Source organism: Branchiostoma belcheri, unplaced genomic scaffold (assembly GCF_001625305.1).
Source record: "Branchiostoma belcheri isolate BF01 breed outbred unplaced genomic scaffold, Haploidv18h27 scaffold35, whole genome shotgun sequence".
Taxonomy (NCBI): Eukaryota; Metazoa; Chordata; class Leptocardii; order Amphioxiformes; family Branchiostomatidae; genus Branchiostoma; species Branchiostoma belcheri.
Genome location: NW_017803965.1, coordinates 2,626,029 through 2,639,698, shown reverse-complemented (window position 1 = coordinate 2,639,698; position 13,670 = coordinate 2,626,029). Strand labels below are relative to the sequence as shown.

The following is a 13,670-nucleotide window of genomic DNA, read 5'->3' as shown; positions in this document are numbered from 1 at the left end:
TGCAATGTTGATGTGACTTTTTTGGTGTAAATTTTTACACGTGGTCAGATTGAGTTTTAGGCATTTAAAGTTGAGTCAGTTTTTACGAAAATTTCTATTCAAGTTTAACATACAGTCAGCTTGCATATTCTGCACAAAAGTTTTACCTTCGTGGACAGAAATTTGTTTTCTGTGTGACTACGTGTGATTGCCTGTGTTTCCATAGTTATATATTATATTAAGGGCACACTAACAGGAAGTTAGGTCAAAAGTCCCAGAAAAGGTTATCACATGTCCTGTCTTCACTTCTTGCCATATGCGTGCATGTTGTCTTATGGGATCCAATGGGAAAATGCATAGACCAGCAATGAAAAATGCACAGCAATGAATGTAACAAGATTTAGAAATATTGCAAAAATGTAGGAATGAGATCTTTGATTTCTTGTTATATTTAATTTACTGTCAAGAGATTTTGTGAATGATAGTTTATCATGTGAAAAGAAAGAAGCAGTAATTGTAATATTCATACCATGTACAAAAATGTATAACAAGCACAATGTGACAAAGTCTTCAACAACCTTACCACATCAACTGTTTTGTAAAACAGCAAAAGAAATTCACTGTAAAAATTGCTTCTCATAATACACCTTTGTTCATAACCAGATGGACTGACTTTTCTGGCCAAACTGTATTGATACAATACATTTCTCAGCAAAATAAGAGCAACACTACATTTTGTAAGACAAGCAAAACACAAAAGTTAGGAATTTGAAGTAGAAAGTAGATGGATGCAGTTTCTAGACAGTGTCCTTGAAGGATTCTAAAACATCGCATCTGGTTTTCCTAAACTAGAGACAAGAAGATGTGGTTTTGTGACAACATCTGTCTATTGAAAGAAACTTCACACTTCTTATTAATAAGTAATAGTAGTCTATAAATTCAACTACACTATGTATACAGTGTTACAGACATTAATGAACAAAAAAGAACATCTCTGCAGCATTTCACAATGGGACGTCACCCTAAGTTTGCTAAGAAGGTATCACACGGATGTTCTTTGTTGGTCTCTCACTAGTACAGCTGTTCTGTTTGTCCCAATTACAAGTCCTCACCGAGACGTTCAATCTCGTCTACCAGGAAGTCCAGGTCTTCCTCCGTCACAGTAGGGCTCGAGAACACCTGTAAGAAACCATTATTTACAAACTTCAGTTGGTATTGTTATGGTAGACTACATTTGTGAGTAACTTTTCATTGTAAAGGCATCCAGTGCAACTTCAGGGTGGCAAAATGGGATGTTCAAATTCAATTTTCTGGTCATTTGCAATGTAGTAAGTTGATCCTGTCCCATAGCGATCTACATGACTTGTACATATTTGTGAGGCAAAAATCTGCTGATGGAAAACGTTTCCTTGTCTTGTATCGTAGGCTGGTTCTTGCAATTTTTGGGTGGTACCCAAAAAATAAAGGGCTATTTGGTTTTTCAAATGCTCGTATGAAATGATGATGAGAAGGTGCTATTATATGGTAGTAAATGTCAATATCAGACAGATTTTGTTGTCCAGAATATTTTTTTGTTTTGCCTGAAATTGCATTGGATGCCTTTAAAATCAGGAGCAACTTGATTTCGTCAGAAATATTAATCAGTTAACATTTGATGCTATGATGATATTCAGTTAAACTTTCAGTACTGGTAGAGAATACCATATACCTGAATAGTTGTAACTATACAATGTAACATTCAGTGCAAGAAATATCCAGAAAATGCACACTGTACCTGTCGGAAGAAGTTAGGCTTGTTGCCCAAAGGTTGGTACCCGACCAGCATGGTACCTGACAACACCATTCTCTCCTTGATCTTCGGTGCAACCTGCAACAAAGCAGACCTACAAATTCAGCTTCAACAGTCTACAACGTCATATAGCTGCTTTCGTGGCCTTTCAAGGTTCTTCTCTGTTTATAGTGAAAAAATGGCTCCAGAGAGTCTGACATTTAACTTTAAGATTAGAGAAAGATACATGTATGTAATACAACAGTCATTTTGATGACTTAATTCTTGATCCAGTTGTCAAAATCTGCATAAGGCATAAAACCTGGACTTGTAATGTAAAAGGCTGGCATTTAATATAAGGGGTGATCTGTAGTCACCAGTGCAATATCCTGTTTACAATTGTGATAGGTTAGGGGTTCAATTGTCCTTGCAATTGATACCAATACCTACTTAATTACTGCATAGTACACTTACTCTAACTGGAAAGGTATGGAAGTTGAACACACACCACTGCCAGTGTACTATCCCCTGCTACAGCATCATCTATGCTCACACTGCTGTGTGGCCCAAGGGCTAATGATACTGAGATGGACATTGCCCTGGCCCTGTGTGTATTACACCTTGTGTAACGTATTCTGAAGTCTGACCTGGTGCAGTTTGTCCTTGTAGTCTGCTTCGTCCTCCTTCCCTCGCAGACTGGGCGGAATGTACCAGAAACAGACGTTGCTGCACTCGGGCTGGGGAGGGGGGTATCAAGAAATTAAATTTATCATCATAAATACAGCTTTAACTGGTCTAACAACAAAATTAGGATACATAGAAGAATAATGTAGAGTTATATTAGAGCAGACTTGAGAAGAAAAGACATTGAGGAATGAAGGCTCGAGGAATGAAGCTTCTTTTTTGTAAAGTTACTAAAATGCAAATATTTAGAAATGTATTTGTACAGAAGTACACATACACACAAGGGCAAAGTCTTCTTCTTTCAAAACAATTGAGCAGACTTTTTCAATTTTCCTCCTTGTTAAATTTTATGTGGTGTTCAATCCCTAAGTTGTGTGACCAGCCTCACCTCATCAAGAACCAACTTGAAGCCTTCCCTGGCCTTCACTTTTTCCACTAGGTACCTGTGAAAACAAAAAATAAATTAATGAATATAATATAAATATATACATGTATATCATAATCATTTTCCTTTCTGAAGGGTGCAAAATGGGACTGCTTGCCACCTGTAGTTTTTTACCTTCACAGAAGAAAAACATTTTGTTTTTGTTTGGTTTCTTCCTCTTCTCCAAACAAAAAAGGTCAACGACCTGAACCAGATAGCTGTCATCATGGTAACAGGTGATGTGGTATTGTTACATTATGAAGCAAGTTGTAGGCCAGAGTGGGAGAGTAAGAGTATTTGAGTAAGAATAAACTCTGAGCAGTACTTTGTTGTTACCTTTCTTATGTGAAGGTAAACATTATGCATTTGCTTTGCAAATGTTAGATTTCTAGTTAGTTCTTTACCTCGTCTTGTCGAAGATAGCGTCCATGTCCTGGTGAAAGCCCTGGTTACCCTTCGCCTTCCACATCAGCCACAGCTTAAACACGTCCACTTTGCGCCCACACTGCATGGACTTGTCTCCGGTGTCGTACGAGACGTCGTAGAACTTGTCCTGCTGGAACAGGTACTTGGCCTTGGCCTCGTGACAATGTTGTAGGAGGTTCTGCCCAGGAAGAAGTAAGAACATCATTTTCAAACATTCAGTTTACCACCTACTTCTTTATTTCAGACCTTACATAGACTAGAGCATCAACATTTACCTCTGACTATTTAGTCCTTTGCTCAGTTCCCATTGCTTTTACATGTATTTAGTGCTATCAGTGGTCTGCTTTGTTTCTTGATTCCTATTTTGTACCATTTTGTTACTTTTCTCTCCTTGTCACACTTTTTTGTACATCCTACTGTGGCATAATGTTGCTGGTAGACTAAGCTTAGTCTAATAACAACTCTTTCTATATCTCAACACAAAGATGACAAACTAGGCAAAATTTTTATCCACCATGAGAGACAAAATTCCAACAAATGACGGAAAGCAGGATGCACTGATCCTCATACAAAATGAAAATTTGCCAGCCTTACCTCGTGCTTGAGAAGAAAAGCGGAACACTGCTGCCCGGCGCCCATCATCTTGTGTGGGTTCCACGTGATAGAGTCAGACCTCTCCACGCCGCGTACCCTACTGGCACGGTACTTTGGTGACATCATCACACCACCACCCCAGGCAGCCTGGCAACACAATGAAACCATTCTTTATTTAAAAAATATGAAATTTCTAATCTCCAACCAGATCCCTTTCAGTGGCAAGACAGTATCCAAATGGGGCAGAGGAGTGTCAGCAGCCTTATTTATGAAATTAAATTCCCATGAAAAATGACTTAACAGTAGTGAGAGTCAAGTTGTCCTCTCAGGCCTCTATTTTCAACTCTGTCATGATCTTGCTGAATTTGTGACAGTTCTACAACATTGAAATTGTGCAACAGGCTACAATGAATGTGGCCACCCGTACTTGTAAACAAATGGATGAACATACTGGAAAATAAATGTAAACATTGCCAGCCACTCACATCAACGTGCATCCACAGTCCGTGTTTCTCGCACACGTTGGCAACCTCCTCCAGAGGATCGTAGGCCCCGAGCACGGTGGTCCCGGCAGTACAGTTCACAAAGAACGGAACAGCGCCCTGCAAAATAGAAACAACAACAAAGCAGCGCCGTCAGCACAGACAACAAAGTGGCTAACCTAAAATGTCTAACAGCTACTGTTGGCTAGACCAATTTCATTTGTAGTTTTTAATTAACCTTCTCCATGCCGTATACTGATGGGCAAGTACAAGTTCAAACTTGGCTCGGCAAGTAGAAGGTTAAAGGATTTTTCAGATCTATTTCTAAAAATTAGTTCAAATTTAAGTTTTGTTGGAAAATCCTCTAAACTAAGAATGGAATTGGTCTTGCACGAGTATAGTCTATACACAACAAGTTTTCTTTTACAATATGTGAATGCCTACCAAGCTGTACAGTACATTTTCATCAAGTTTACAGATACAGCTGGGTAAATCAGGCTGACTTTAATACTTGTATAGTCTGTGTCAGTTATTATTTGATAGTCTCTGAACAAATTTCAAAAAAGAAAAGGCCTATGAAAAGAGCAGAATTACTATGTAACTTGTTTCTTGGACTAACTTGTGGAATTAGCATATGATGCTTTTGAAATTTAATACATTATAAATACTTAGTCTGATACTGAGACAAAAAACTATTCTTGCCAGGATTACCCAGATGACACTGTGAACTTTCACATGACGATCACATGATAGTCACATGACAATCACATGACAGGTGTGTGGGTAAGACATGGAACACCAAAGGTCACAAACAGATGATCACAAACATCACCTCAGCCTTAACTCGCAGGATCTGTGCCTCAAGGTCGGACGTTATCATCTTACCCCTAGAAGAATAAGAGTGCGGTCAAACAACAAATTCTGTTGAACAAACAAACAAACAAACTGCTCTCTTCACAACAGTCTATATGTAATGTATTAACTAAGAGAGCCTGTGCACATGTACATTGTAGCTTTTTCCATCCAGTTTGGCAATAATTGTGCAATCCATGATGTCCAGGACTGATCTTGGTAAAAATTATTGTCTAAAATGTTTTAACAAAAGGAACCCACTTTGAAGAAAGTTGCTGACAATTCTTGAGTATCCAAAAGCTCACCAAAGTGCACCCTTTTTGTAATGTAAATAATTTTGGGGACAATCTTTGCTACATAGAAAATGTGTTGACGAGAGAGTAAAACCCATCTCCATTGATGTGCAGTGGCAGAAGACTCAGCTTAAGTTTGTGATATTTACCTTTCATCACAGTTGACCAACACAACGTTGTTGGTTCCAATCCCCAAGACACTAGCAGCTTTCTTGATGGAATAATGGCTCTGTAAATAATGCCAATATACATAAATACTGTAACTGTTATAGAGACAAAATCTAAGCTAAATGTTTTTATGCATTCAGAATTATAGCACTGTTACAAGAGTACAAAATGCACCCAACACCTAGACAGAAATAGAAAGTACAGTATGCTTTCCCATGGATGCAATTCCATGGATCTTGGGGCTGGAGGTGCCAACCCCGCTTGGGCATAGTGGGAGGGGTTGCATTCATCATTTTAGATGGTGACATAAAACACCCTATTTGGGGCAGCTTCAGACATTAAAAATAGAAAACAGGATTCCTTAACAGGTTTTCAGCACTAAGGACAGACCTTGCATCGAAACTGAATATGAGTTTTGCATTTGTTAATGTTATGTGCATTTTTGTTTCATTTTCACACCATATTTTCCCCCAATGATCCTTCCATGAGGAGTTAACCTGCAGCCATATGTAAGAACAACATCAACAAATCAACAACAACAATAATGGAAAAAGAAGTCACCTGTTTGGATGTAAAAACCACGAGTCTAGGCAGCCCAAACAGCCCAGTCTTCTTGATGTCAGGCATGTAGCGATAACGGGCCACATTCAGGGCATACAGGTTTGATATAGAGCCACCTAGCAAGAAAACACATTATTGCAGACACAGCTGACGTATAGGTACTGTCTCAAGCTTATAACATGTAGTGCAGGAAAATTCCACTTCAAGCTGTCAAAAGCATACTAGTACCTCGAAATAGTTATTTTTCATCACAAAGTAATGAAAACAATTTTTCCCATTTGAAGAACTGACCTGGACAGAAGATGCCATCTCCTCCAGTGTACCCCACAATGTCTCTCATCTTATGGAGAACAACATTCTCCATAATAGTGAAGACTGGGGCAACCTCAAAGGTGTATCTGTAGAGATGGAACATAGCAGCATATTCTCAGATGTAGCTTTCAACTTCAGAGCAGCTATACAAGCCATTTAGTCATATAATTCAGTGTTATTTTAGGGTCTGCATGGGGGATCCTGGCAATGCTTAACGATAAATTCCAGAGGATCGTCATTGGACATTATTGACATGTTGCAGTTTCAATTTATGCAGTTGTAATGCCAGTCAAGCAGACTGTGTCCTGCACCACTTGCAAGAAAAGACAAATGAGCCGATAACTGTAACACACTTTAAGTGGCAAACATTAACCCACAGAAGTATATTATACACATGTGCTTGTTCCATCCGTGAATAGTTAGAATAGACTCTTTTACACCACCAATTCTTTAATTTAGCCTACCATCTGTCACCTTACTCAGGGCAATTCTAACTGGTTCACATTGCACTGCAGCACATGTGTCGCTGCTATAGATGCATTCCCAAAAAATGTAAATATTTTTTGCAGTACTAGCTATTTCTGCAAGGTGTCTCTACTCACTGGCTGGTGTTGAGTGTCTCGGTGAGCCACTGGCCTGCCAGGGCGTAAGAATTCTGCCCCGAAAACAGCTGGTTGAAGAAACGGGGGTGACCTGAGTAAGCAAACAGACACAAAACGATAAATAACCAAATTGATACCTGAAGAATGTGCATTTTGACAGTGTTATTATGTGTATATGCCTAACACCAACTTTAATTTTGATAAACAATATATATATACATGTACTACAATCCGTGTCATTGTATCTGCACCCTATAAAAACCTAGGAATGAAATATCGCCTGGTTCAAAATTTTTCTCTCCCTATCCTAATATCAACTGTACTCTATCCTAGTTTATTAGTAGTAGTATACTAGTAACACAATCATAAGACAAGCATTGGACACAAATATAGTAAATGATAATTTATTTCTGAACAGAGCTTTCACATTTCAAAGTCTGCTGCAACACACAGACTCAACATGTTTTTGCCCAAGTATGGTCTGTTGTAGCCAACCTTGTCAACATACAGTAAATGGACTTGCAAATGTTAAACTGGTACCACTTTAAAATCCTGTGAGACACTTCACCTCTTAGTATCTAGCTGTCTCACTCAAGCTCCTTATTTTTGAGGATTTCAGAAGTGTCTACACATAGAAGCTAATGTAAAACAAAGCAGCTTAAGTGCACTCTTCTGTGTTATGATTAGGTCTGCATTCACAGCTGCATTTAGCACATCAAATGGTACATTTAAGAAAAAAGATGCTTGATTTGCTGGGCTAGGATATTTGTTTGGAAAAAATGGCCATTTACTTCTGCTGCACAAAATCATCACTGATTAACTGAATTGTTGCTAGAATGCTGCAAATTCACATATTCAGTATTTGAGTCTGTTAAGAACAGCCATTCAGCACCATGAAAAGGGCTACATGTATTCAGCACCAAGGAGAGGACTACTTTCAGAATAAGTACATGTACATGTAACATCATAGAATTCTATCTAAAAATCTGTGGAACTTTGCTTTTTAACCACCAAAATGGCATTAAGTACTGTGTCTGTATTGTAAAAAGAAATTTCTTCTATTGAAATGTACTTTTAGTATAAAAAAACTGAGGATTTCCTCGAATCTGACTTAAGTACAAGTACTTTAGAAGTGACTACTGCTACTGCGGTATCTGTACAACTTTCTTCACCTAGAGGCAGAAAACAGATCACATATTGGCACTATCTAACAAGCTGCAGCATAAATGACTTCATGGTAGATATCAGCCTGCTAATTTATAAACATTCAGCCCTCCCTGGAGCTACAGAGTGGTCTGCTGTAGTGTAGATAAAGCCAGGCTCTGACCAAAGAGCACATCTCCCCCACAGGCATTCAGTCTTGTAGCTCTTCTTCAATTCAAGGAACTGATAAAAGTAAAACATGACAGGGCAACAGTTACACGTACAATATTGCTTTTCATGTACTAAACTGATGTAGAGCTGTGTATCTAAACTAATTTTAGGTACAGGTACATGGGTTTAGGTACAGGTCTGGACACATTACAGCTACACACCTTAACTGATGTGTAGTGCACTCTGATTCTGCAAAATGCCTTAAGACCGCCACATTAAAACAATTGCAAAGTGAATTCAAAAGTTCTGCACACTTCAGATATCCTGGTGTGTGAGACAATTCTTGAGAAGGCTGTAATATCACAGTGCTTTTCTGAATGCAGCAGTCTTTGGTTAGCAAATCTGGCAGAATTTTTCTTTCGTACCTCTATCTGATCCTACTTTTACTGAACTAACATTTTATGTCTAATGCCTGTTCAGAACTATCCATTGAAAAATAGTGGAGATATGCTATCCCTTTTTAATCTTCCAGATACCAATACATGTATAAGTGCTCCAAACTTGTCTGTAAATTTTAACTTCTTGCTTCTTACACTTTGAAAGGAGAAAATGTCTTCAGCTCTTTAAAGTAAGTTTTAGGTTGCTATAACTGCCTGTATTTTAACCATACTTTTGAACAAGTACTCAGAAAAAAGTGGTCCTCTTTTCCATAAGTTTGAGCTACTGTCCCACAGCATACATAAAGAAACTGCAAGATGTAGCTAATGAACAACTTCGCTTAACGTATGTATTTAACTTATCCTGTATCCAAAATAACCCATAATAATGAGCTTTAATTAAGAGACAGCTAATTTCTTAGCTCATTAACTCTTTTCTTCTCTATCAGTCTGGCTCCACATGTTTTACATATGCAATAACCTGAGGAATAAGTCATCCCTGCCTTATTTCTAGTCAATGAAGAATGCTCGACTTTCAGACAAAAGTAGCCCGATAAAGACTGCGCCATTTAGTAGACTCAAAGGAGGTCTGACATCTTAATCCCATCATTTTTCTCCGGGTCCAGTCGATATTAAAAATCAGAAGCGGCAAACAGAGCGGTGGTTGGGGAGAATTGATAGGGTGGTGGGAAGACTTGATAAGTCCATTGACTGATACCAGTGGGGACATCAGTCATTCATAACAGTCTTTATCCCTCCCTATCAGAGACTTTCATCAGGGAAAATAAATTACCTGCATTTAGTACCCAGACAGAGCGTTATTACTTCAGTCGGAGGAACATTTCCGAGCCGTGATTAACGCAGGCATTTATATACTTCTGAAGGAGTATTGAACAAGGTGATAAGAACATTTCTAGTGCGTACAATAATGCACCGGGCAGACTGTAGTGAAACATTCACAACTTCCACAGAAGCACATGAACAATTAAGACTTAGAGTCTAGAAATTCTCAAATATTGCAGGGATTCAGTATATATATATGTATATATATATAGGTATATCCTGCATCCCTAAAATATTTGAAAGTTTTTAGGCAGAATGTCAGATTATGTGAATGGTGCTTTTTAACTTTGGATGTTGAATTTTTTTTGGAGGCAATGCCTACATAGATTCTAAATATCAACTTTAAATATGTTTCAATGAGTGTGTGAGTGAATAACAAATTTACCTACTGTTATTTCTAGGACTAAGAAATTTCTTTAGTTTGTAAATTTGTCAGAGAACCAACAAATTAAATTGATATGGCCTAAGGCTTGGCCATATGAGGTACTGTATGTGATGTCAAATTATGGCTAACCCAGGGTGTATCAATGCTTTTGTACCAGTCTTTGTGAAGGGCTAACGCAGCGTGTATAATGAGTTACCCTCTTAAGTGTTAAATTGACAGTTATGAAGTAGCTGGCACACGGAACTCAATCAATTATTCCCAGACTTCAAATGTTGCAGTACTGGACAGCGATGGGTAATCATGCTCTGAAACTGGCTCTTCACCTGGCAAGGCTTTCAAACCTGCCTTTTAAACACACTTTTTTCAGGGCTTGAAAACCATACTTTTCGAAGTTGATATTAAAGTCACTTCATATCAACATACTGAGTTGAAACAACAATATCCCAATGTAACGTTATATTGACATTCACGGAACAAAAATTCAGAAAAGTGTGATGGGCAACAGTTACTGGTAGAATCCTGGACTGACTTTTGGGGTATCACCCTAAAAAGGGGCTCGTTTTGGGGCTTGTTTCTGTGCTGTTTTAAACATCCATAGAATGAAATTCTGATGCAAATGTGCTGTTATTCGGTAGTATGTGTAATACCATACAGATTACTTTATTCAGAATGTTTCCATTTTTGTTGCCCTGAAATTGAATTGGATGCCTTTAATAACTGCCAGTTTTTGGCACATTACAAATATTAGTGTTTTCTCATTGACTGTTACCAAGTTCTGATGATTCCATTTTCACTCATACTGTAGATTAACTTATGCCTGCTTGTTTACTTCACAGTAGATATTTGTGGAAAAAAGTTTATTATCGATGTGGAGAGGTCACCTCAAAAATTGCAAACTAAAACCACTGCAAATATTTCAACTTTTACAGTTACTGTCATAGTAGTATTCCTACTGCAGACCTTTGACCCAGTCATTAGGATCACAGTGGAGTTAAAAGCCAGTAGACAGGACAGAGGGTGTTTGAAGGATTGATTGGACACCTGTCAGGTCAAAGGTTAAACACATTACTACCATGGCTGCCCGTTTGATTGTTTGTGTTGGAATGTATACATTGCAATTTTACAATTTAAAATTTTAGACATAGAATGACCAATGATCATTGAGAATTACAAACTGAATTTTTTCCATTGTGCCATCTAATGTCTGTATTTTAACTTCTGGATGCAGAGTATATAGCGGTACTCCGTGTATTTTTGGTTACCTATTTGGTAATATGCAACTTTTGATATAAAAAGCATGTAGAAAGAGATATGTCTATTATAGTAAAAGGAAAAACTTTGTGTGACAAACAAGAGTGGTGGAGATTATAGATCTATTTACAACACCCCTGTGTTTAGGCTTGTTGGGAAACACAGGACCAGAGTTGTCAAAATATATTGGTGTGCACAAGTAGGAACACGTGTGTCAGAATGTAGGAGTGTAACCAAGCGTGGTGCCTTTTCCCAAAGAATTCCCAATGAGATAGATAATGAGAGTGACCCAGTATATTTCCCTACACGGAGGTTGTCAGTTCTAATGAAGTAAATGCATGATGGGAACAGTGGAAGGTCAGAAGGTTAGTGAGGCCTTTCAAGCTGCTTCAGGGTTCAGTGGCAGACAAAAGTAGTGAGCGAGTCAGTCAGTAAATACAAGAATCATTTTCTGACAAAGTGACGTAGGGGGAATGGAGCTCAGTGTGGGCTCTAAAACAAATGTCTGGTTTGCATTGCAGTTTGTTCCTTTGGCCGATAAATTAATTTCCAGGATTGTGAAAGATACAAAATCTATTAAGAATAAGATTCTGAGAGAGAAAAAGGGGAAAACATTCCACTCACCTGGTGCTGAAATGTTCCTTAAAAACCCCATTTATCCTAAATTTTTATAAGGCCACACTGACTTAATTTTATGGATGACATCCTCTGAAGACCCACAAACTAGTGCGCGTGGGCGAAAAAAAAAAAAAAAATCCAGCCAAAAATAAAAACGCTACTAAACCACAGTAATACAAAGTCGGTATTGTGACTTTGCAGCATTACATAGCGATATATACGAGAAGCCGGCACATGCTGGCTTTTTGTGGAGTTTATGAATAGACACTGTACGTATGTACTGAGTTCTTGAGTCGTGGACCTTCGTTAGCCTGAGTGCCGTCCTCCAGAGTAACCACCGGCTTCGTTGTCACTTCATACTACCATGGACTACCCGGGCCTAAAGCCAGGCCAGAGCCTCGGAAGACTTGATCTTTTTTTTTTTTTTGAGATCAGGCGAAAATCAATGTGCGCGTGGATGTCATCCATAAATTAAGTCGGTGTGGCCTAATTGTTGCAAAACTTTATAAGCAAACTGACTTTCACTGACTTGGAGAAAATCTACTAGCTGGAACAGTGAAGTTCAAGTGCTACCAACTGACCAGTCCAACAGGTCTTTTAGCCTTGTGGTTTGTGTGTTAGGTTAGCTGGCGGCCTGGTTTTGGCATGGGTTCGGGTGTTTCACAAACCTTGACTGACAGTTGAGGTCCCTGGCTATCTGAGTTGTCTACTTTATGATTAATGTCACCATGATTTACCTGTAAGAATTAACTTCTCAACATTTTCTGACAATAACCTATCACTGAACACAGCAACAAGGACAGGGAAGACAGCATCTGCATACCTACAATGTAGTCAAGTGCCAAAACTGTCAATTTCCAAAATTCAACAGAGATAGATGACATGGTGATACTTTCAGAAGACTATAAAAACTACATGTTTGTTTACCTCCCAAAAGGAGGCAGGACCTGTTCTAATTTTGTTCTTTTAAAAAGTTAACAAGTATACATTGTAGCCATGAAACTTACAACGCTTTGTACAAAGTTATACTTAACAGTATTGCATTGAAGATAATTTATAGTCATTGATAATAATTAAGTCTTATTGGTACTAAGTTTATCTTAAGGTACTTCTATGCCTTCAGACTTCATTATAAAAAATAATTAACAATGATGAATTATCCAATTCTCTTTGTACTTTAATGTAGATTGATAAACTGGGTATATTTGAAATGCATTATACCACAGTCTTGTAGTTGCAAATTGATGATAATTGTTTTAAATAACATAACTGTAAAATCTCCCAGATTCCAAAGCTTAAGTTGTGCACTGGTGGCAGAAATTACATTTTTGCAGATGACATCACAGAACTGATGCTCTTATGTACACAGGACTTAAGTTCACTTTCATATCATATATCATATAACGTTAGACAATGAATTATTCTGTGTGGAAAGATTGTTCAATGGCTAATTTACAAATTTGATGAAAGTAAGCATGTCGGCAGAATGTACTGCACCTGTGTGAAACCAATGTGGCATAATGTATTGTGCATAGCACTTCAGCAGAATTTCTCATATAAGGTCGTATTTGCGTATATAAGGTTAACATTCTGTCTGTAGTTTCCAAAAGTTATCTAGGAAAAGATATCGTCTGCAACAGGCAAAAGTCTGATGCAACGTTGACCAAAAATCCAATC

General features: G+C 38.1%; 1 protein-coding gene across 6 annotated transcripts in view; it reads right to left on the bottom strand.

Annotated features, from left to right (window-relative positions):
• Positions 1 to 525: 525 nt before the first annotated feature.
• The window catches only part of LOC109475793 (cysteine sulfinic acid decarboxylase-like), a 37,035-nt gene continuing 23,890 nt past the window's right edge, over positions 526 to 13,670 (bottom strand). For all 6 annotated transcript variants that reach the window (XM_019776556.1, XM_019776560.1, XM_019776557.1 and 3 more), the window contains exons 3-14: positions 7,146 to 7,236; positions 6,523 to 6,629; positions 6,232 to 6,347; positions 5,652 to 5,731; positions 5,190 to 5,244; positions 4,361 to 4,477; positions 3,876 to 4,022; positions 3,260 to 3,459; positions 2,820 to 2,874; positions 2,395 to 2,484; positions 1,754 to 1,846; positions 526 to 1,158 (exon numbers count right to left, since the gene is read on the bottom strand). In XM_019776556.1, coding sequence (XP_019632115.1) covers positions 1,078 to 1,158; positions 1,754 to 1,846; positions 2,395 to 2,484; positions 2,820 to 2,874; positions 3,260 to 3,459; positions 3,876 to 4,022; positions 4,361 to 4,477; positions 5,190 to 5,244; positions 5,652 to 5,731; positions 6,232 to 6,347; positions 6,523 to 6,629; positions 7,146 to 7,236 — 1,232 coding nt within the window. In that variant the 3' untranslated portion in view covers positions 526 to 1,077. The remainder of the gene's footprint in view (positions 1,159 to 1,753; positions 1,847 to 2,394; positions 2,485 to 2,819; positions 2,875 to 3,259; positions 3,460 to 3,875; positions 4,023 to 4,360; positions 4,478 to 5,189; positions 5,245 to 5,651; positions 5,732 to 6,231; positions 6,348 to 6,522; positions 6,630 to 7,145; positions 7,237 to 13,670) is intronic.